At 54.4% G+C, this 23556-nt stretch overlaps 1 protein-coding gene across 7 annotated transcripts in view; it reads left to right on the forward strand.

Annotated features, from left to right (window-relative positions):
- Nucleotides 1–23556, forward strand: part of SZT2 (SZT2 subunit of KICSTOR complex) — a 50770-nt gene that overhangs the window by 26004 nt on the left and 1210 nt on the right. For 5 of the 7 annotated variants that reach the window (XM_036893106.2, XM_036893111.2, XM_036893107.2 and 2 more), the window contains 48 exons: nt 52–146; nt 378–501; nt 607–771; nt 859–1063; nt 1338–1453; nt 1588–1834; nt 2705–2846; nt 3003–3095; nt 3220–3298; nt 3400–3693; nt 3788–3929; nt 4106–4213; nt 4306–4369; nt 4586–4771; nt 5127–5294; nt 5383–5470; nt 5602–5673; nt 5858–6059; nt 6886–6985; nt 7701–7830; nt 9606–9758; nt 9840–9942; nt 10032–10137; nt 10217–10328; nt 10950–11068; nt 11175–11339; nt 11643–11727; nt 11895–12059; nt 12149–12316; nt 12683–12816; nt 13260–13429; nt 13553–13650; nt 13737–13869; nt 13974–14104; nt 14231–14331; nt 14404–14580; nt 14780–15047; nt 15150–15229; nt 15315–15440; nt 15567–15766; nt 17764–17854; nt 18091–18171; nt 18246–18320; nt 20588–20801; nt 21194–21347; nt 21496–21618; nt 21721–22126; nt 22255–22371. In XM_036893106.2, coding sequence (XP_036749001.1) covers nt 52–146; nt 378–501; nt 607–771; nt 859–1063; nt 1338–1453; nt 1588–1834; nt 2705–2846; nt 3003–3095; nt 3220–3298; nt 3400–3693; nt 3788–3929; nt 4106–4213; nt 4306–4369; nt 4586–4771; nt 5127–5294; nt 5383–5470; nt 5602–5673; nt 5858–6059; nt 6886–6985; nt 7701–7830; nt 9606–9758; nt 9840–9942; nt 10032–10137; nt 10217–10328; nt 10950–11068; nt 11175–11339; nt 11643–11727; nt 11895–12059; nt 12149–12316; nt 12683–12816; nt 13260–13429; nt 13553–13650; nt 13737–13869; nt 13974–14104; nt 14231–14331; nt 14404–14580; nt 14780–15047; nt 15150–15229; nt 15315–15440; nt 15567–15766; nt 17764–17854; nt 18091–18171; nt 18246–18320; nt 20588–20801; nt 21194–21347; nt 21496–21618; nt 21721–22126; nt 22255–22371 — 6875 coding nt within the window. The other 2 variants (XM_057500119.1, XM_057500120.1) reach the window with 2 other exon arrangements.

Here is a 23556-nt window from a genome sequence, read left to right on the forward strand (position 1 = left end):
AGCCCTGCCTCTGCTGGTCCTGCCTTCCCACCCATCTCTACTCCATTGTAGGTCCAGAGGGGTCACCCGAGGGGGTACACGGGATCCCAAAGGATCAAGCAACCAGCAGCGCCCAGGCCACTGGAGACCCCGCTGATCCTGCCCTGGTCAGCACTGACTTGTCCCCAAGTCCTTTCTCATGCCGATCTTCCATCACCACCTAGTCATGCTTCAGCTCTGCCCCACTGGCATGCTAGTACCCCCGCCAATGACAGGATGCCATCATGCCCCTTTATCGTGGATCTTGCAAGCTAAAACTGGGGTTGGACTCTAGGGTGGAGGAAGGGAGCAGGGGTGGGATGGCCCCTGATACATTGCTCTAATTTTGTTTCTTACAGTGTGAAGGCCCTCCTGAAACTCTCAAGCCCCTCATGTCTGCCCAGCCCCCTCATTGGCGCTGCTATGCAAGGCTTGTGACCCCCCAGCATGTGTTTCTGACTTTCCTCCCAGCCACCTTCTCAGGTACCAGCCGCTGACCCCCTCACTAACCTTCTCAGATACAAACCCCTGAGCTCCCTCACCAGCCCACCAGATGGCTCTAATTTATGTCTCTCTTTTCCTTTTCAGATATCCAACATCTGGCTGCCTGTGGCCTGGAGGGACCCTCTCAAGAGGAGACAAAGCCTAAGTTTGGAGATTGGAGTGGGGGCCCCAACCTGAAAGATCTGGGAGGAACTGGGGTCAGGGCTACAAAGGCCCAGGTGCCCATCCTCAGTGTCATCCCAGCTGGCAGTAAGTCTGCTGACTTGTAAGTCAGTAAGGCAGGAAGGGGAATAGGAATAGAGGGCTTCAAGGCCAACATGACACCTCTTCCCACAGACAGTGCCCAGAGTCCAGGAGAGCTGAGCCCACCCTTCCGTCGGGACGTAGAGGCGTGCAGTGGGCGTCAGGCTTCACAGACAGATGGGGCAGATGGGCCCCGGACCTGGTGCCCTGTCTACATCTATAGCTGTGCCCTGGAAGCACTGAGGGAGCAGATGGTTGGCATGCAGCCCCCTCAGGCACCCCGAGACCTCATCTTCCGGTGAGCCCTAAATGTTGACCTACACCCTTCCCTAACCATGGTCCCCAGCCAAGCCTTGGGCATACACTCAAGCGTGGACAGACGGACCGATGGTCAGCTTCTTAGCCATATTCTGACAGCTCCTTGCTGAGCTTCCTTCAGTGAATTGGTTGAACTTTCTGGGACATGAATGCATGTAGGGACCTGTGGACAGTCCGCTGGAGTGTGGGTGGATGGTGAGTCTTGAGGTGTCACATAGGGGGCTAGGCCAAGCTCTCTTTGCTCCCATTCCTAGGACTCAGTTCCTTGACCAGCCTTCCCTCTCCTCAGTCTGGATGGAGCCCAGGTACAAGGAGGCAGCCAACCACTGTGCCTTGCTCCAGGAGCATGCCCAGCGATGCTACGTCCGTGGTGAGCAGGAGGCCATGGGAGGGAGCATGAGGAAGGAGTGGGGCATTGCATGAGGAGATACAGGCATTACAGGGTTAGAGACTGGAGAGGCCAGCCTAGAGCTTGACCCTCACAGCCTCTCATGCTCCCATCAGGGCTGTTCCGGAGCTTGCAGCAGGCACAGAGCGTGACTTCCCAGGACTTGCTGATAGCAGTGGATGCCTGTGAAGAGCTACTACAAGAAATAGACATCACTCCTTTTCTGCTCGCGCTGTGTGGCCACACTCAGGGTTTGCCTCACATACCCGCAAGCCCTGGTCCTCTCAGCCCTGGGCCCTTCAGCAGCAGCATCGAGGAAGGCCCTGAACCTCGGGAACGAGCAGTCCTGGCTTCTGAGTCCAGGTTAGGCTTGTCCTTGCGTGACGTGTAAGGGGCACACAGACCAAGTCCCAATACACAGGGACCTTCCGATCCAGGGGAATGGCCGTGCAAAGTAGTACTAGAGAGGCAGCTGCTTTGTCGCTGGCTTCCCACTTGCCACGCGGGCATCTTTCTCCCATTTGGTGAGGGCAGCAGCCTCCCTCCTGGCTCTGTCCCTCCTGCTCTGGGGTGGAGTGTTGAACTGAGCTGGGGTAGGGAGTCACCAGCTGCTATCAGGGAAAGCCGAAGCCTGTGCTGAAGACATTCCTACAGCAGTAATAATCTCCCAAGCTAATCTGAGTTTCACTGAGGCAAAAACTATTTTGCCTGCTGCTGAGTCCCCAACTCACTTGAGGGTTCCAACAGGTCCCTGTTGAAGGGCAGGAGAAATGCAGGCAGGCAGCCGTGCCCCCCCGGCATCTGCAGTGTGTTAGCTCCAGGGAAACGGAAGAGGCAGAGGAACGAGTATGCTGGTGACGCTCCAGCCCAGTTCCCTCTGGATCCCCATCTTTCCTACCCTCAAAAGGAATGTGTTTTCTTTCATCCAACCTCGTTTCCCCATATGTTCTCCATCCATGGTGAATGGTGTCACTGTCCATCCAGTGGTCCAAGTCCAAAAACTGGGAGTCATCCTTGGTCATCCTGTGTTTCACAGAAATGTCCAGCCATTAAGAAAGGTTTAAGCCAAATGGGTGGGTTGCCCCTCCCACTGCCCGTGCCATGGTGCCAAATACCCTTCCTAGAGACAGATAGGCAGGTGTGCGCTGTCCTGGTGGGGAAGCAGACTTCCCTAGGACTTGGTGGTTCTTAACACTTCAATGCCTGCCCCCTGCCCTCACCCTGACCACTCAGCATAGAGACCGAGGACCTAAGCGAGCCTGAGTTTCAGAGCACGCGTGTCCCTGGCAATCCAGACCCTGGCCTGGAGATCTCTCTAACAGACGTCTGCCAGCTCAGAGGAGAGACACATGATGCCCTGCATAGCCTCATCCAGGTGGGGAGCTTGGTGAGAGTAGAGCAGGGTTGGGGTCCTGCCTGCCCGGGGGTCAGTTTTCTGGGTTGGGGGTGTATAGATGCCTGTTCTTGGGTAGTGGGTGGCATTCTCTTGAGAGGTGGGTGACATTCAGGCCACCTTCTAACCCCAAAACAGGAGAAGTTTCTGGAGATCAGTGGTCTCCACTTCCGCACAGTGCCCTCCAATCCCCACTACTACTTCTACTGCCCTCCATCCAGCAGGCGAGAGGTGAGTGGCTTTCTTCCTTAGCCCTCTCATACCACCAACCCATAGCCCCAGAGGCCCTACTTGACTCCTGTTTTCCTGAGGGCTGGATGTGGCTCTTGTCCAGCTGTCTCTTTCTTTTGCTCAGGATGAGGGCCCTCGGGACACAGTAGACAGAAAAGTCAGTGACCTGGAGTTTTCAGAGGCTGAGCTTATGGGAGAAGAAGGTGTGTGGGCAAGTGGGTAGAGGCGGGAAGGTTGCTTTTAGCCAGGATTCAGGGGCCCCACTGCCAACCCCTCCTATTGACCACACAACTTGCATCTCTAGGAGACACGTCAGCCTGCTGTGTGGTCACTGAGAGTGACCCAGAGCTTGAGGTGGAATACCGGGAAAGCCGTGAACCAGACTTGGGGCCTGCTGGGCTAGACTCCGCCTCACTGTCAGATGCAGACACTGTGAACCCTGATGAAGACTCCTTCAGTATCCTGGGGGGTGACTCACCCACTGGGCCTGAGAGCCTCATGCATGACCTGCCACCACTCTTCCTGCACCTCACATGCTCAGTGCGGCTACATGGGCAGCATAGCTCAGTACCCGTGTGCAGCCTGCCCACCTGCCTCGGTGAGTCTGGGGGAGAGCTTGTGAATATACCTTTGGCACTGAGAACTTAGAATCTGTTTCTGTCCCAGGGTTCCTCACTTTCTCCCTCCCCCAGGTCAGGTACTTTCCAGTCTGGAGGGCCCTCCCATTGCAGGCCGAGTGGCCCTGAGGGACCTCAGTGTCACTCTGGATGTCTTCATGCTGACCTTGCCTCTGGAAGTGGAGCTCCCGCAGACCTCAGACCCTCAGCACCACAGGTGTGAGAGCATGTTTGATTGGGGGGTCTGGAGCCTTGTTGGGATAGGGGACTATTCAAGGAATGTAGAGGCCCTGGGGAACTAAGGGCACCTTAACGATTCCAAGAAAGGAGTTCTAAGAAGGCCGCGGGGGGATAGTAGCTGCTGACCTTTGACCTTTGCTCCCACCCTTTCAGGTCAACATCTGAGAGCAGTGCTTCATTTCCACGATCCCCAGGGCAGCCATCGTCTTTGAGGTCGGATGATGGCCTAGGGCCCTCACTGCCACCCCCAGAAGAAGACAGGTACTTCCTTCTCTTCCTCAGAGTCCCTTGTTCCCTGTTCCTCTTCAGTTTTGTTTTCTGGAAACCAGTATCTGCACCTTTCTTCTAATTAGGCACCCAGCACTGTCCAGTTTGGCCACACCTCACAGACTGGCTATTGAAACCACCATGAGTGAGGTGAGGGCCTTCCCTCTCCCAACCTAATTAACAGCCCCTCAGCAGTGTAACCAATACCCTTTCTGTCATGTGAGTAAGGTAAGGCACTCACTCTATTCTGGGATCAAAGTGAGGCGCCACTCAATATGTAAGGCAAAGTATCTTCTATTCTGGAAGTGAGGTGATGTGCTAGTCAGCAAGGGAGGTGCCACTTTCTGGATTGCTCTGTGGCCACAGATCCACTGGTTGCTGGAGGACGAGATGGTGGGGGCACTCCGCAGAGGGGGCATCCCCCAGAGCCCTGCCCTACATCGAGCAGCTGCCCACATCCATAGCTCTCCTGGACGCTCCACCTGCCTTCGCCAAACTCTGCCACTGAGTTTTGTGTTTGGGCCAGAGCGTTCACTCACACAGTTCAAGGAGGTATGCTGCCCTCAGAACACTCCCTGGTCACAGCGGGGCCCATCCTTCCCCAGACTCCAGGTACAGAACTAGAGGCCCTCCCTTGGCTTGAGTCCCTAGAATCACCCTCCTGCCCTCCTCCTCATCACACTGTCTGTTCCTCACCCCATGCCTGGCAGCCTAACTCAGTGGGAAGAGGCCCAGCCCCCAACCTTGCCACTGGGCCTGTTGAACCTTACACAAGTCACTGAACCTTTGCCTATCTCAGCATGCTTGGAGTCCAAGTAGTTGTGAGGGTCTGGTGAGGAAGTGTGGGGTGCCACGAATAGGGAGGGCTGCTCCTGTCTAACCTGTCACCTTGGCTCCTGCTTCCCAGGAGTTCCGCCGCCTCCACCTCCCTGGCCATGCTCTTCTTGAGGACCCTGACAGTGGCTTCTTCTTTGTGGCAGCTGGCCAACAGACAGGTGGGTCTCATGGGGAGCCCCCTTCAGCGGCCTGGGCTTGGCACAGCCATGAGGACAGGGCTGAAGGTGTCGAAGAGGAGGTGAGTCTTTCCTGGGTAGACCTGGGGATGGGGAAGGTGGTGGTGCGTGTGTGGAGCCTTTACTCAGTCCTAACTTCCTGCCCCTCAGGCCCTGCCAACCAGTCCCCAAGTCCCTGGCTCCCCAGAGGAGTCTGAGGGCCCCCATCTCATCAGTGTGCCCAGCCTGCCACAGGGAGGTAAGCGAGAACTTGGGCAGCAAAGTCTGAGGGCCAGGACCAAGGACTTAGAGATCCCTGCCCTGCCCCATTTCAGAGGGCAGTCCTAGGCAGGACTGAGAGAGGATCCAGGTATCTACTTTTCCTCCCAGGGCACCAGCCTGGGCCCAGCCGGGGACCAAGCCTTATGTCCAGTCAGGGAAGTGTGGACTCTGACCACCTAGGTAAGCTGGGGCAATGCATGGAGGACTCTCAGCTGATGGGAAGTGGACTCAGGGCTGCACAGCAAGAGGTTGGGGCAGGGGGGGCATCAGAAGGGACTGATCTAGAGGGCCTATTGAGCCTAATGTACTTGGAGGTTCAGAGGAGCCTAGAGGATGGGGTTGACTTTCAGCACATTTGACACAGGTTATGATGGTGGCAGCAGTGGCTCAGACAGTGAGGGTCCCAGTGAGACCCTGGATGAGAAGGCTCCCTTCACACTGCGGACCCCACCTAGGCCAACACCTCCACAGCCTTCGCTCCCAATCCTCCCTGGGTCCTGCCTGCCTGACTTCTGGCTCATTGTCCGGGTACTACAGGATCGTGTCGAAGTATATGCACATGCAAGGTAAGCAGAAACCAGGGCCCTGCACCCTGCCTCTGATGTTAACTGCTTTTCTCTGGTCCCACAGTTCTCTCCAGTGTTAGCAAAAAGTAAGACTTGGGACTGAGGGTTTGGGCAGGGGCCTGACTTGCATTCTAAGGTTGGGGAATCCTGACCACTTCCCACAGCTTGTGCCAAACCATGTCACTCTCTGCTTTCCTAATTGAGTTGAAAAGCTGATGTGGATTTTGGCTCCTGGCTGAGCATTAAGAGCCTCTATACTTCAAAGCAGCTTCAAAAGTCGTTATGGGAATAATAGGTAATATTTAATAAGAGCCTACTATGTAGCAGATACTGTTCTAAGTGTTTACCTGTATCAGCTCATTTAATCTATATAGCCTTATCCTACAATGTATTATTATCCTTATGATATAAAGAAACTCAAGCACAGATAAGTTAAATACTTGCCCAAGGTCACAGTTAGTAAATGGCAGAGCCAGGATTTGTATCTAGGCATCTGACTAAATACTGCTCTAATTATCATGGAGGTGGCGTGGGTTGAGAGAAGGCAAGACCCCCGTTCTGACAAAGAAGATCTGAGAATAAAGAAGAGGTGAGCTGCATGATAGAAGCTTCAGTGTGGTGCCACATGATAGCTGATGAAGCCAGCGTAGAGCCTAGGCTGCCAGAATTGCTGCTGAGAATTCCATCTTTCCATTCCCCATTGTTAACTTCCCTCCATCCAGTCCTGCTTTCTTCTCATGGTTCCTCTTGGCCCTGCTCCCATGACTCCTCCCCTGCAGCTCTCTCCCTATTTCAGTTCTGCATCTGATCCATTCCTCCTTCCTAGGAGCCTGATTCAGGATGATGGGGGGCCAGGCACTGAGTGTCGCCACCTACAGCAGCTCCTGGTGAGGCGAGTTGGGGAGATATGCAGGGAGGTCAACCAGGTAAGGGGCAGCTGGGGGCAGGGCTCTCCAGGCATGGACTCAGCTCCAGTGAGGATAGAGTTTCCAGGAACCTGACCTTCACAGTCTGTTGATCCATCTTGGACATTTTCTCTGACCCCTGGTTACTGGGTACTGTTACTCTACAAGCTGGGTACTCCCCCCCAGCCTACCCCCAGTAACATGGGTTACTCTCATACCCTCCTATGACATGTTCCCTCTCTTTGCACTGTGCTGGCATTAGCGATATAATAGTGAACAGACTAGGTGAAACCCTGACTCTCTGGAGCTTGTGTCAAGTTGGAGAGATAAACATTGAACCACTAAATTACACACATTATTTCCATTACAATTATGAAGAATTCTACAGAGGAAGAGTAGACACTGCTGTGAGAGCATATGACCAGGATTTGACCATCTGAAGTATCAGGGAAGGCTTCTCAGAGGAAATGATTTTTAAGCAAAGGCCTGAAGGATGGTGAACAGATCTGCCAAAGAGGAGGGAATGAGTGTTGCTAATGGGGGTTTGGTGCTCAGAGCCCTGAACTCAGTGACTATGGGACACCATCTCTGACCCCCAGTGACTACTGATGCTCTTTTTGACCTCTGACCTCCATTGATAATGGATATTCTCTGGCCTTTGAGACCCCTGACCACCACCACTGATGGTTTTATGAGGACCTATTTCAGTTCCCTGATACCTTGCTCCTTCACCCAGCGGCTGCTGCTTCAAGACCTTCATGACAGTCATGTGTGTAACTCTCTTCTGGTGGCCGAGAGTGAAGAAGATCTGTGGCGCAGCGAGACCCCCTTCCACTCCCGGCAGCGGGCACCACTGCCCAGCGACGGTGAGATCCTCAGGAGCCTCCCCCACAAGGGGGTCCTGCTGCCCTTTCCTCATGCAGCACCACGGTGAGATGAGGCAGACTTGGGTGCAGGGAGAGCAAGGAGGGTTAGGACAGGGAAGGACCACGTGGATTTGGCTGTTGCAGGCTTATCGGTGTCTTTAGTGAAATTAGTTTCAGTGGAGAAATGAGAACAGAAACCAAGGCAATTGAAAAGTGAAAGGCTGTTGCAGAGAATACCTGCTCTCTCAAGTACCTTGGCAGTGAAGGAGAGACAAAAGAGATAACAGCAGGAACCAAAGAAGATGTGGGCCAAGGAGGGAGTTTCAGAAAGAGGCAGAGGCTTGAGCACATTTATGTTCCACAGGGAAAGAGCCAGTAGACATGGGGTGGTTGACAAACAGGAGAGAAGGGATCCTGGAAGGGGCCCCAGCTGTGACTTGTCCTCCTAAGGGCGTGCCTCCACCTGGCCCTGCCTCAGTTTCCAAAATGACCATCTTTCCCCTAGAGGGTAATAGACAGGGCTGAGATCTACTGGGCAGTGGAGGACAGGCAGGCCAGTTCCCAGGCAAGAGAAGATCAGAGGGAAGGAGCCTGAGGCTTCTAGGAGAATTTGCCTTCTGATTGGCTCTCTCTCCAGACAGGCTGTCAGGATGGGATTTCTAGGGTTTCTGGTCATGGTTAGGAAATGTATGATAATCTACTTGAGATGGTAATTGAAGTCTTGATACTTCTGCTCCCCTCTCTTATTCCTCATGAGCTCTCACCCCAGCTCATAAAGGAAAGTCAAGTCATGTCGACTCTTGCAGTTCTCCCTTCTGGTTTAAAAGTAAAATCAGACCACTCCTTATTTTTAATATTCTCAGCAAGTCTGTAGACAAACATTCTTAATGGCTCTGAAGAGTGTGTCTCCCAGCACATCCTGGCATGTATTCCATATCAAAGCAGATAATCTCCATAATTAGTGGACTTCCCAGGGTTTTGATGATATCTTCTGCAAACTGAGCATGAGCTAGGCTAGCCAAGCACTTTTACTTCAAAATGACTCCAGCAGCTTGAGACGTGAGACTCATCAGAACCCAGACATAGCCCTTCCTCGTTTTAGTCTCCATCTGGTTTCACTGAAACCCTTAGCAACCAGCACTCCATTCCAAACGCTGAAGCCTCCTGGGTGTCCTATACACTGCTTACATCTAGCAGTACCTTCTCTGGGAAACCAGATTGCCACCTTTGAGCTACTGGAAGGTTCCTCATCAACCTGGGAGCCTGGAGAGGGTCAAACAAGGCATTGGAGCTCTTGCGTTCTGCCACACCACTCTCTGGGTTCTTTGGGATGGCTGTCTTCCAAAACACAGGACATAGTTTTCTCCTACTCTGCAGTGGGTGTGTGTAAGCAGTCATCTCCCTTTGTTTTAATGGGATTATTATTGCAACTCCATGTGAGCACATAGATGAAGTATGTATTGTATCATGACAGGCTCAGAGTGTCTTGGCACATTATCTTTAGGATTTTTTCATGCTTTGCTTTCCCAGACACCTCTTAGCTCCTTCTCCATGTCTCCCTGAGATAGTTCTGAAAGTTTTCATGCTGTGGCTTGTCTTCCTAAGAGCATGGCCCTGCCTCGTTACCCAAAATGAGCACCTTTCCTCTACATAATAGTAGACAGGGCTGAAGGGGTGGGGGGTGAGTGTTGAGGACGAGTAGGCCAGTTCTGGAGAGAATCTGTGAGGGCAGAGAGCTGTGTCCACTCTCTGACCCGCTGTCTCCCTACCCCCAGATTATGCTGCTGATGAGAGCTGTGCACCGCGAGGGTACCTGGCTGCCACAATGCAGTTTGTTCCTGGTCATTTCTCCTGTGATGTCGTGTGGGGAACTGTGATTCGAGTCCATTCACGCCTCAAAATGGGGCCCAGCATGGGGGTCTCTCGGGGTATGTGATAGGCACGAGAAGGCAGGTAGAGCTGGAGGAGATTCTAGAGGTCAGTCTCCTGAGCCCCCGTTCCTCCCACAGCCATCCAAGCCCTACGCTCTGTGCTTAATGCCTTCTCTGTGGTGAACCGGAAGAACATGTTTGTTTATCAGGAGCGGGCAACAAAGGCTGTGTACTATCTTCGGTATGTGGGCCCTGGGAAGATGGGATGAAGCATGGGTCAAGGATGGCATAGGAGGAGGCATACCCAAAGACCGGGCCACTCTTTCCCAGGCTACTGGAGACGTCCTGCAGTGAGCGGCCTTGGGAAGGTGATGCTCTGCCCCCCTCCCTCGCTCTGTCCCGAAGCCAGGAGCCCATCTACCCTGAGGAAGCCTCGGCATGTATTAATTACCCTGACTCCCTGGTGCCCCTGTGCTTTGCTCCCTGGAGCCAGGCTCTGACCGGTTTTCCTGCAGGGTCCTCGTTCTCCCCTGGACGTGGCTCCCAGCCGTGGTTCAGATGCTGCACGTCCTGTGGGCCAGGTGGACAGGCACATCCAGCTGCTGGTGCATGGCGTAGGGCAGGCAGGTAAGGACTGTGAGGAGGGGGGGGGGAGGGACCAGATGAGGTTCCAGAATCCTTTGGGACTTCCTTCGGCACCTCCTACTCCAGCCCCTTCTATGCTCTGGGCTTGACAGACTCCTGTGAAGTTTAGAGGGGAGGACCTGTAGCTGATCCAAGTGCAGCTTGGGGAAGAGGAGCCGTCAAAGCAAACACCTGTGTATCTAGCCTAGGCGACTATGTGGATAGATGGTGGTTCCACTGGCCGGATACCAGGGGCAGTTTGGGGTGAAGGTGATACGTCAGTTTGAGATCCTGTTTGAGATGTCTTGAGCCTGAGGTATCTAGTAGGCATACGGATTTTCTACTAATATTTATGGCTCATTTAATCTGTACCAGGTCTTGGACTAAGACTTACCTATGAGCTAGATGCTATTGTTATTCCATTTTATGGATGAGGACACTGAGGCTTTCAAAACTAAGACTCATTGGTCCTCACTCACACAGTGAGTAGCTTGGCAGAACTAAAACGTAGTGCTAACTGCCTCCAGTTTATGGGGGAGTGTTTGCCTCTGGGGGTTTAGGGCTGGTGTCGGGGTGCTGGGTCCTCTGCCAGTGTCTCTACCTTCCCACCATGGGTACATCAAGGTCCAGAGATCACAGATGAGCTGGTGCGTGTTCTGCGTCGGCGCCTGGACGAGGCCACACTGGATGTCATCACCGTCATGCTCGTCCGGAACTGCAAGCTGACACCAGCTGATGTGGAGGTCAGCTCCCTTCCAGACTCCAGCATCTCCCCAAGGCTCAGGTATAGGGACAGCCTCTGCCAGAACCTCTGCATTCAGCTCTGATTCTCCTTCCCACTCCCTGCAGTTTATCCAGCCCCCCGGAAGTCTGCCCTCAGAGGTGCTGCATCTGGCCCTGCCCACCTCCTGCAGGCCCTGGCTTCCTGCCCTGGCCTGGTACTTGCGGCAGAACCTGCTCATCTTCCTGCACTCCCCCAAGTACACAGACAGCAACAGCCGGAACCACTTCCAGGTGAGACTTTGTCCACCTCTGTCCACACCATGGGCACCGGTGCACCCCCCACCCCCATGACACACACATACCTGTACACAAACACACCCTTCTTACATAACTTCTTTGTGCAGATGCCTCATATGACCCTTTGCTCGTGGATCTATATACACCCATGCCCCCAATCAACCAGCATACCCTTACTGTCCCCCTGCGTCTTCCTGTGCTCCTGTGCCCCGTCCCCATTCCCCACTGTGGATACCTGTCCCCGATAGCTGTGTCCATTTGCTCAGTCTTAGCACTCTGTGGCTCTTCTCTCCCCAGCATCCACTCCCACCACAGGGTGGCCTTCCTGACTTGGACATCTACTTGTATAACAAGCCTGGTGGACAGGGCACTGGGGGCAAAGGTACAGTGTAGGGCCCAGGCCTGTGGCACTACCAGGTGTGGAAAATGCTTTTCCTGTCTCATGGTTGAGTGGGCCTCTCCCATCCTTAGACTAAGGGGGATCTGGGAGGGATGGAGGAGAGTGTGTGGAAGTCCCAGACCTGAGCCTTCATGTGGATTTCTACCCAGGGGTTGCCTGCATCACTCTAGCCTTCGTGGATGAGGGAGGGGCCCCCATCTTGCTGGCATCGTGGCCCCCTTCCTCTCCAGGGCCCCCAGACCCACTGCAAGAAGAGGAATTTGAGCAGCTGACCCAAGTCACTCGCTGCCCGGTTGTGACAGACAGTTCTTCAGGTGGGGCAACTTGGTCAGAGGAGGGGGATGTTCAGTTAATGCTGTAGGAATGAGAGGCACTCTGAAGTCACCCTCATTCTTTCTTCCAGCTCAGAACAGGGCCCCACGGCTTCGACTGGATGTGTGGGAAAAGGGTCACATCAGTATTGTGCAGCTGGAGGAGAAGCTTCGAGCAGCAGCTCGCCAGGCCCTGGCTGATGCCACCATGGAGCTACGGCTGCTGCCTGCCTCGCTGTGTACAGAAGACACATCCCCAGGTATGGTGTTGGTCCAGAGAATGTCACAGATCCGGGCAAGATAGTGTTTCAGGTGAAGATGTAAAGAAGAGGGTCAAGAATACATGACAGAGGCCCCATCTGAAACACACCTTCCCAGTCATCCACTACCTTCCCCACACCAGCAAGGTGATAGTATAGCGGCAGACATGTCCGTGTGCAGCTGCTAACCCACTTAGGGCCATCACTTAACATAATACACACATGAAGCCATGTACTGTTAGTTCACACACTGTCGCTCACTAACACAGAGAAGTGGCAAGTCACTCTTTCACCAGTCTTAGGGCTAGGTTGTCTGAAATGGGGATTGGTGGTCAGTGATAGGAGTTTATTGTCTGGTGTCCACAGGAAGTCTCAGGAGCGGGTCGTTGGAAACCAAGAGCCCTGCAGGCCGAGTTAGCACCTTTCCCCCTGGCCCTGGCTCTGCGGAGCCTGTGACTCCCCCCAGCAAGGCCGGCCGGCGTAGCTTCTGGGATATGCTGGTAATGGGAGAACGGGAGGAAGTGGTGGAGTTGGCAGCTACCTTCTTGCCTGCCTCCTAGCTCCCCCTACAGTCCCCTACAGGCCTTGCCCGGGATCACCTGTTGTGTAAAAGTACTTTGTCCCTTGGATGGGAGTTTGCAGAATGTGACAGGTTCTCACTGATGTAGAGAGAGCCTCAGCTTATTAAGTGCTGTCACTTCCATTTCTCTTGGTGAATTCTCACAGCAGCCTGCAGGATAAGCAGGGCTTCTACCAATGGGGATGATGAGGCCCAGGAAACTTGAGTAGCCCACCCAGGGCTGTCTAGTCAGCCTCCAGTGAAGCCAGGGCCTGTACCGGGCTGCCACGCCCTCCAGGCTCTTATTACAATTCCATGATGCCTTCATCCTCCACCTCGTCCTCATTCCCATTAGCCCTTCCTCATGCACTGTGTTGCCCCCAGAGTAAAACAGAATGTGGGGACTTGGGTTCCCCCAAAACAACGGATGACATTGTCCTGGATCGGCCAGAAGACACCCGGGGCCGGAGGCGTCACAAAACTGAAAGTGTTCGGACTCCTGGTGGAACTGAGCGGGCCCCAGGCCCAGATTCATCTGGGCCCCAGAGACACAGGTGTGTTTGTGTACTTGGTGGTGGTCATGGGACATGTGCTGAGAAGTCACGGGAAGGTGGTGTTTGTACAAACCCACACATGCCTGGATGGGTGTGAGGGTCTTACTCCTCCTGTGTCTTCAGGCGCCGGACTACGCAGCTAGAGGAGGGCGAGGTAGGGACCCTGCAGCCCTTGTTTGCTCATGTTGCGCAGCGCTGGATGGAGTTTATGGTTCAGATTGGTGAGACCCCAGCCCCCTCTCCCATCCTCAGCCCCATGGCCTGGTCCTCATCTCACAGCCCCACCATAACTCTGCCCTGGTTGCAGGCTGTGCCTCCGTGTCCAGGAGTTCTGCCCACATGGTGTCCCGGTTCCTCCTCCCATCCATCTTGTCTGAGTTCGCCACTCTGGTCACTTCAATGGCTGGTGACACCAGTGTCCGTGTCTTTGAGCAGCATTTGTGAGTTTGGGTTCTCATGGAGGCTGAGCTAAGACAGGTGGGGGCCAGGCCTGGGGATGGGGCCAAGGACGGTCTGCTTTCTGTCCATCCCACCCTCTCACTAGGGGTTCAGAGCAGGAGATCTTCAGTCCTTGTTCCCTTGGACAGATGGGCCCAACTCCACGCCCAGCAGCTGAGCGGCATCTGCTGCTTCTGGGAAGGAACTTCTTGCAGTGGAGACGACCAACCCAGCAGGGTGAGGGCATGGCCTGAGGAGGGTGGGTTCAGTGACTGACAGGGCAGACTCAGACCCTACAGGGGGCAGGATGGGATTGAGGGGGATCTGTTTCCAGATGCCCATTGTGCCCCTCTCCCGCCAAAGCTGCCAAAGCTGTGCAGCGTTTTGAGCCAGGAGGCGATGGGAGTTTGGGGAGAAATGCTCCCCGGCAGAGGTTTTTGCTGTTGGAGGTTGTGGACAAGAAGGTAGGTGTGGGGCCAGGGGTTGGGTGGGAGAAGTGCTCTGTGATCTCACTGACCCTGACCCCTGACTTTCAGCTTCAGCTGCTGACCTACAACTGGGCTCCAGACCTGGGAGCAGCACTGGGCCGAGCACTGGTTCGCCTCGTGCAGTGGCAGAACTCGCGTGCCCATCTCATCTTCTGCCTGCTCAGCCAGAAGCTCGGACTCTTCCATCACTATGGCCAGCTGGACTTCCCAGTGCGGGATGAAAAGGTGCCTGCTGCTCCAGCCCCCTCGTCCAGTTCTGGCTCCTCAGGGATCAGCTAGAGGGGATACCAGCTCAAAAGCAGGGAAGAGGGGACAGACTGAGGGCAGAGGCTGTGGGCAGGGAGTCTAAGAGAGGAGGCCATGGAGTAGGAGGGAGTCTGAGGGCAAAGGCCATGAACCCATTATGAGGCTTCTTCTCTCTTAGGAGCCAAACCCATTCCTACTGCCAACCATGGAGGCAGAGACCCTCATCCGGAGTGCAAGCCCCCCACTGAGCCGTGAACAAGGCCGGCTGAGTGGGTCCTCTCGGGGTGGGGGCCCCCTTCCCCTGGACACATTCCCCTTTGATGAGGCCCTGAGGGACATCACGGCTGCCCGCCCCAGCTCCTCACTCGGTCCTGTGCCCAGACCCCCTGATCCTGTCACCTACCATGGACAACAGTTCCTAGAGATCAAGATGACTGAGCGCAGAGGTGAGGGCACTGGGCCAGGCAGTGGGCATGGGCAGTCTGGAGTCCAGGAGTTGGAGGAGCAGCCGCTTCTGGGGGGCCACTACTAACACCTCCAACCCTCAGAGCTGGAGCGCCAGATGAAGATGGAGAACCTGTTTGTAACCTGGCAGCAGCGCTCTGCCCCAGCCAGCATGCCCATCAGTGTGAGTGGCCTGACCCTGTGTGCTCCGTGAGCATCCTGTGCCCCTTCCCTGGTCACTGCTCTAGCGCTCACTGCCCATTCCTCAGGCGGGGGAGCTGGAGACCCTGAAACAGTCATCCCGCCTGGTGCATTACTGTGCAACAGCCCTGCTCTTCGACCCAGCTGCCTGGCTGCATGGGCCCCCAGAGACCTCTGGGCCCCCCGAGGGCCAGGTGAGCCTCAAGACTCCCAGATCTCTCTCATGGGAACTCCCTTTACTGCACAACGCCCTCCATTCCTCCACCTGCTATGGAATCTTTGACAGTGGGTAGAGCCTTCCTTAATCTCTACTCCCACAGCGGCGCCATCGCCTGGAGTCAGGATCTGGGAGCCGAGAGGCCCCTACAGGCTATGAGTCCTCAGATGTGCCTCCACCAGGTGCCCGAGAGGAGCCTTGGCTGAAGGAGCTGAGCTTGGCTTTCCTGCAGCAGTATGTGCAGTATCTGCAGAGCATGGGCTTTGTGCTGGTGCCACTGCGGCCCCCATCACCTGCCCGCAGGTAAGCCCATCTCTTCCTCCTCCTTCTCCTCCTCCACTATAGGTGAGGCCCCAGTGCCCCTCTTCACATGGATTCCATTTGGACAACTCTAGCCTTGTGCATGTTCATCCTACTGGGCTGAACACATACACGAGGATCTTGGACACTGCCATGCAGTCCTCATGCACGTCCTGTAAATCTCATACGTTAAGGAATTCACGGCCACATTCGTATACAAAAACTACATTCTCACAGAGCTTCTGCCCGCATATGTCTTGTGCTGGTATATAGCCACGCACTTTAATCTTGTCCACACACTAACGTTCTGACCAACTAATCGTTAGTCTTAATGACTCCTGTCCTGCTCACCCCACAGACCTCCCCTGAGATTTTACATGGCTCCTGGCCCAGGAGTCTTCTCCTCTCTGGTGGTCATTGTGTTTCTTGGTGAGGACACCTGCATTGGGCCTACTTGCTTCACTGTCCTCTGGCCTGTTCTTGGTCATGTACACTCACTGGGAGATGGTGACAGGTCTGAGTCTTGACAAGTAGGCCGTATTCTGTCACCACCTTCAGCCTCCCCAGGATGCACTGACAACTCCACAGCTACCTTTCCCATCCTCTGTCAAATCGCAGATTCCTGTTTCTATGGCCAGGGGGTGGAGGGACAGCAGCTCCTGCAGGGTCACTGCTGATATCTCCAACCCAGAAGCTGGAGTGCCGGAAGTTGGAGAACCTATTTGTAACCTGGCAGCAGTTTTCTGCCCCAGCCAGCATGCCCTTTCAGTGTCTGAACCTGCAGATTCTCTGTTTCCAGCCCCCTCCCAGTGTCTGTGTGGGGAAATATCTGTTTACATCACACACAGTTATTTTCACATCTCCAGACTTGTGAGTTTATCGGGGCATTTTCTTCCTCCTCTCTATTTTCAGCTTGATGCCTTTTCAAGCTAGTAGTGTAAATTGCTTCCTCACTCAAGACACCACCATGGCCCACAAAACCAATTCCAGCTCCTTAGCATTTTTTAAACCAGCTCTCCACCTCCCAGGCCACCTTCTCCTTTCTGGGCCTCAGGAAGAGAAGACAGGCCTGTGCCTCCAGGACCCGGCTCCTCTCACTCCTCAGTGACAGACCCCCGAGGAGGGGCTGCGCTGCCTGCTGGCCTTGGCAGGCCCCAGCTGTAGGAGCTTCTCTGAGAGACATTAGCTCACGTACTTTCCATTCAGTTTGAAGCTCTTCCCAAAATACTGAGTTCCTTTTTAAAACAAAAGACACTAGGTTAAAAAACATTTGTTTCTAGAGCAAAATTTAAAGTCCACCTTCCTTTCTCACCAGTCTTTAACCATCACTTCTTAAATCTTGTCCCAATTTCCTTGAACATTAAATGAGACACGTCTCCTCATCAGAGGCTTTGCCACACACCCACCACTACCACCACCAGCACGAGTCCTGAGTGTGATAAGTGGGTCCCACGGGCCCTTTCAGTCTGTCCTTATTCACAGTAACTTCCCTGCTCCTCTTTTCCCTTTGCCTCTGAGCTGAGAAGTGGAAAACCGTAGACCTACGGAATGCTGAAACTGCCATTCCCCAGTCCAAAGAGAACCCCTTTTCCCTCTCAGAGGAAAGTACCCAACCAGGGTTCCAAGCATCTCCTTGAATTTTCCTCATGAGATCTCAGACATACATCACCCTCCCATTGCCCCCAGCATGTGACATCTCCATCCCTTCACAGGGTCCTCCCATACTCACAGCAGCCAATCTCACCCTGCCTTCCTCTCACTGGTAGAGAGAGGCCTGGTCTCCACCTGCCTACTGAGCACTTGCTTGAACTTGCCCTTAAAGCCACAGCTGCTATAGAGAGAGCCATGCCCCATAGTCTAGACCTGGACTCCAGTCCCAGCCTTGCCTCTTACTCACCATGGGAGCCCAGGCAGGTCCCTCCCTTCTCTGGGCCTGTCTGATGGCCGTACTACTTCAGCACACTGCCCCGCCTTGTCCTGTCCCTCTTCCTTTTCCGCAGCACCAGCCGGCTGCGGGCCATGGCTGTCCTTGGAACAGAGGCTCGGGGCTCCTTCTCCTGCCCTAAAATCAAGACTGATGGGAGCCCTAAGGTAACACATTGTCATGTACCTTCCCCAACAGGGACATCAGTCATGTCCCAGACACCCGTGTCACTGAGCCTGAATTACTTGCCCAACGTCTAAGGTCAGTGACCTTGGATGATCACTGAAGCTGATCCCAACCTGACACCATGGAAATCACTGACCCAAGGGACTTTTTCCCTGCTGGTTTGAGGCTGATGAACCCCCAAGCCTTGGCCCTAAACCTGTCTTTTTCCATTCTTCAGAGCACTGGTTCTCCAGTCAGCGCCTACCACCTGCAGCGGGCACTGCCCGGGGGCATCATCCTCATGGAGCTGGCTTTCCAGGTGAGCAGGGGGAATACTGAGTGGGGAGAGCCAGACCCACTTACCTCCTGACCTCATCCTCACTCTCTCTCCAGGGTTGTTACTTTTGTGTCAAACAGTTCGCCCTGGAATGTTCCCGAATCCCCATGGGTCAAGCGGTCAACTCTCAGGTATGTGGTGAGGACAGAGGAACATGGGGTCTCCAGCACAGTCAGTGCATCCCCAGTGTGCTGTGGCCAGTGAGGGTACTGTGTGGGCATACTGGCCCAGGGATGATCCGGTGCTGCGGGCTGACTGGGTCAGTGGTCATCCTGGTGCTGTGACTAGACCTCCACCAGTCTCACCCTGCAGGTGGTCCAGAGCTGAATTCAGCCATAGCACTGGGGGCAGAGGCAGTCCTGCACAGTGGCTGGTCTGGCCCTGTGGTCCATCCATCACCCTAGGTGGTTAGTGAGTACATCTGAGCACAGGGGTATCCTGGCACATGGGTAGCTTGGTGCCATGGGCAGTCCCGGTCTAACCTACAGCTGGGCTAGCCTGGCATTGTCAGTATATCACTAACACTTGGAGTGAGGACCGGAGTTCCCACCCACACAGTATACCCCTGAGTTATTCACGTAGTTATTTCTGTCCCTGTCTGTCTGCCTCAGGGCAGGGCCTCTGTATCTCGTGAGGACCAAGCACTGAGCAGGGCTCAGAATGAGTCAGAGGACCAAGTGAGGTCAAGCCCTCTGTACTTGAGTTAGTTCAGCTCTTTCAGGTTGCCAGGCATGTCATGCAAGAGCCTGTGCCTTTTTTTGTGCCTCACATTTGGTTTCTGAGATCAGATCTGGCTAGGCCTAGTCTGTCCCGTTCCAGTACAGACAACCCAGACTCCTCTCAGATCCAGACAACTCACATCCAGCCCATAGATGGTTGCCTTTGACTTGGGTGTAGATGCCTAGTCTAGTCATCACAGGTTAATGTGCTCCAGAAAAGCATGGTAACTTTTGTGAAGGCACCTGCCTGGGCCAGAGTGCACAGAAGGGAGCTATGCACAGGCAGGTATGCTCACACTTTGCTGGAGTACTGGCAGGAAGGGCCCACTTCATTACTCTCTTGAGCTTCCTGACATCATTAGCTTCCCTATCCTCTGATCTCCATCCAGCGTGGCTCTCTCTACCCCTACTTATCCAATCTCTAACCCCACTTGGATTTCTAAATTGCTTTATCATTGCTATTGTTTATCAAGTTCTCAGCAAAGAGGAGAGTTTTACTCCTACAGTACAGATAAGGACACTGAGGTTCGTAGACGTTAATAATTTACTCCTAGGCACACCACTAGCCACTGGCAGTACTGGGGCTGAAAATAAGTCTGTGACTTGGAGGCTCATCCTTGGTACTTCAGTTTATCACACTGCCTCTGACCTTATGAAGACCTTTACTGTTATCTCCATGGTAGATGAGGAAACTGAGGCAGAAAGACTGTGACTTAGCCAAGATCATAGAGCTATTCTAACCCCTAGGCTATCACTTCTCCTACAGTCATTATTTCCTTTCCTAGTGATTCCTATGCCCAGTGCCCCCAAGGGAGTGGTCGTGTAGATTCTGCCATTCCAGCACCGTGGATCCGGTTGTTAATACTCCGTGAGGGTGATTTCCACCGAGAAGCACCAGCCCTGTGTCTCTGCCTTCCTTTCTACCTCCATCAGTGGTTCATTCATTCATTCACAGATCAGTTAGAGGAGGGCCATCCTGGCCCAGCCTTGGCCGAGTCCCAGATGAAGCTTTAAGAACGAATAGGATTTAGCCAGGTTTGGGGATCAGGGAGAATAGCATTCAGGTAAAGAGAACAGCAGGTACAAAAATGTAGATAAAATATGTAATTTACTTGGCAAGAGCAAGAAGCTTGGTGGGAAGGTAAAGCTGGAGAGATGGGAAGGGGCCAGGAGAAACTTCCTGATAGTAAATTGCACACCTGGCCTATGCTGACCACTCTGTCGAAAGCTACAGCTGCTTTACCCCTTGATTTTCCACACCCCCATCTTCTAACATACTCTGTACTATTTGCTCTGTCTGATGTTATTATCTCCCTCCCACTAGGATGTGAGCCTCTTGAGGGCAGGGGTTTGTTTCTGTTGCCCAGTGTATCCCCAGCACCTAGAACAATGCCTGGTAGGCACTAGCAAGTATTTGCTGCAACAATGAACCTCTGCCAGAGGTTAGTGGAATCTGGGATACAGAGTAAAAATGCCAGTCTCTCAAAATGGTCAGTTTCAGGTACACAGAGTTATAATAAGAAAGAGAATATAATGAGGAGGGCTCCCCGTAGAAGCTGTTCCCCTAGGCCCAGCAACAGGGTGAACCCCATGGAAGAGGGAGGGGAATGGGAATGGGAATGAGCTGGGCAGCCTGTGCTGCCTTGTCCTAACCCAGCGCCCGGCTGCCACTTCCCCAGCTGTCCATGCTGTTCACGGAGGAGTGTGACAAGGTGCGGGACCTGATGCACGTGCACTCCTTCAGCTATGACTTCCACCTGCGCCTCGTGCACCAACATGTGCTGGGCGCCCACCTGGTGCTGCGGCACGGCTACCACCTCACCACTTTCCTGCGACACTTCCTGGCCCACCACCCTGACGGGCCCCACTTTGGCCGCAATCACATTTACCAAGGTCGGTGCCCAAGAGCAAGCCAGTGAACCAGAAAAAGAATAGGCCACAAGGTGTCTCCAAGCCTGGGACCACCTCCGGGGCCACGCCTAGTCTCTGCATCTCCTGGCCCCTATTGTTCATTGCCTCATGTCCCTTGGGCCCTGTCCCCATGTCTCTTGTTTTGCATCTGCTCCTGTTTTAAATTCATCTCGGTCTGTTTCTTTCAAGTTTAGATCCTATGTCATGTGTGCCCTACCCTCTGTCTGAGCCACCTTTGTCTCATGTCAGTGTTCCACAAGACCTCAGGAAAACAGCCAGTCTGTCAGTCGGAGCCTCAGGGACCCCTGCCCCGCTGCTCCACCAGTTCAGTGTATCTGTCCCAAGCTCAGTGTTTCCTGTAACTTGCTCCTCAGGGACACTGGAGCTTTCCACACCACTCATTGCTGCCCACCAGCTGTACAACTACGTGGCTGACCATGCCAGCTCCTACCACATGAAGCCATTGCGGATGGCCCGGCCAGGGGGCCCAGAACATAATGAATATGCCCTGGTCTCAGCATGGCATAGGTAAGGTCAGGGGGGCACCAGCATGTGCTCTGGTGGAGCTGAGGTCGGGGCCATCCGTTCAGTAGGGAGACCCATGTTTGGGCAGAAGGGATGGGGCTGTCGTCATCAGAACCTCGGGGCTGACATCTCACCCACCTCCACTGCACAGCTCGGGTTCCTACCTGGACTCTGAGGGACTTCGTCACCAGGATGACTTTGATGTATCTCTGCTTGTCTGTCACTGTGCTGCACCCTTTGAGGAGCAAGGAGAGGCTGAGCGGCATGTTCTGCGGTCAGCAGATACCCCTGTGAACATGCCCATTGCCCAGCCTCCCTGCTGCCCTTGTCCTATGTATCTCCTGCTGTGACCAGCCCTGTCCGCTCCCAACCCCAGGCTGCAGTTCTTCGTGGTGCTCACCAGCCAGCGAGAGCTATTCCCCCGACTCACTGCTGACATGCGCCGGTTCCGGAAGCCACCCAGACTGCCTCCTGAGCCAGAGGCTTCTGGGAACTCAGCTGGTAGTCCTGAAGAGGCCTCAGGGGCTGGACTGGCCCCTGGGCCGGCTCCCCTGTTCCCCCCATTGGCTGCAGAGGTGGGCATGGCACGGGCACGGCTGGCCCAGCTGGTGCGACTGGCTGGAGGACACTGCCGTCGGGACACCCTCTGGAAACGCCTCTTCTTGCTGGAGCCACCAGGGCCTGACCGGCTCCGGCTCGGGGGACGCCTGGCCCTGGCCGAGCTGGAGGAGCTCCTAGAAGCAGTCCATGCCAAATCCATTGGGGACATTGACCCCCAGCTTGTAAGTGGCCATGGGTTCCAGAAAGGGCTGGGATGGATGTTGGGAATTCCACCAGCAGCCAGGGTAGAGGTGCAGGAATCTCAGGGGGGACTCTGGGACAGTAGATCCAGGCCTGTGAACCTTCCCAGGACTGCTTCCTGTCTATGACGGTCTCCTGGTACCAGAGCTTGATCAAGGTTCTCCTAAGCCGCTTTCCCCAGAGCTGTCGCCATTTCCAGAGCCCAGACTTGGGAACTCAGTACCTGGTAAGTCCCCTTGACCCTCTGAAAGGGGAGACACAGCAGAAATCCTCCTCAGAGAGAAGATGACAGGTGTCCCCTGACCTCCCCAAGGAACCCCAGCCTTACTAAACAAGCTCTGCTGCGGGAGACCTGCCCTCCTAGACTGAGCACTGAGCCATGGCACACGATTCCTGAGAGTAACCTGGGGGCTCTGCTCAGAGGCTCACAAAAACACAAACCTTGGCTAGAGATCCTGAATGACACACTCTGGAACCTCATAAGTGGTTGCCTTGGAGGCTGGAGTTCCAGAAAGGACGTTCAGGGCTTTAAAGCCCTGCAACCCAAGTGGGGTCCTCACACCAGCAGCACCAGCCCCACCCAGGAGCTTGCTGATATGCAGGTCTTGGGGTGCACTGCAGACCTGCTGACTCAGAGCCTGCCTTTCAGCCTGTTCCCCAGGAGGGTGGTATGCCCATTAGAGGTTGAAAGCACCATTGGGTAGGACAAGTGGAGAGGAAAGAGCTATGGCCGTGGGCATGAGCCTGGGAATTAGAGACTAAAGAAATGGGCCCAACAAGAACGGTGGTTCAGGCAAGGAGACATTCAAGAGAGAGGACATCAAAAGAAGTAGGAGTTGGTCCATGATGCGGGGTCCTCCCACATGGTGCTTTTAGAGAAGACCAATCTCGGTGTATGAAGGGCCAGCTGGGAAGCTGAGGTTAGTTAGGGTAAGACGGTGTGAGCAAATGGGGTGTTCCTGTGGGTGGTGGGAACACTGAAGCAGGAGTAGATTGGAGGAAGGGTGATGAGTCTTGAGGTCCATGCAGACCTAGGACCATGCTCTAGAAGGCATATGGACATCGGGGATTGGAGCCCAGAAGAAGATCCTAGGCAGCATTTATGTGCACAAGTGGCCACTGAAGCCCTGGGAGTAGAAGAAATCACCTAGGGAGAGATTGCAGAGCTGAGGATTAGGGACAAACATAAGGGGTCCCTGACCCCCAGAGCAGGTCAGAGACTCACGGGACCCAGGACAGGATAGCAGGCAGGGAGGGGTTGTGTCAGGGGTGGAGAACTCCCCTTCGTTGGTGGGCTGCAGGGTGCCAGCTTTGGGCAACACCTCTAGATAGGTGACCTTCCAATCAAGCACCTCATTCTGATGAGGCTGGACACGTTCACCAGGAGCCAGCGGGCATGAGGACTGAGGTT

This window comes from Manis pentadactyla, chromosome 4 (assembly GCF_030020395.1).
Source record: "Manis pentadactyla isolate mManPen7 chromosome 4, mManPen7.hap1, whole genome shotgun sequence".
In the NCBI taxonomy this organism is placed as follows: domain Eukaryota; kingdom Metazoa; phylum Chordata; class Mammalia; order Pholidota; family Manidae; genus Manis; species Manis pentadactyla.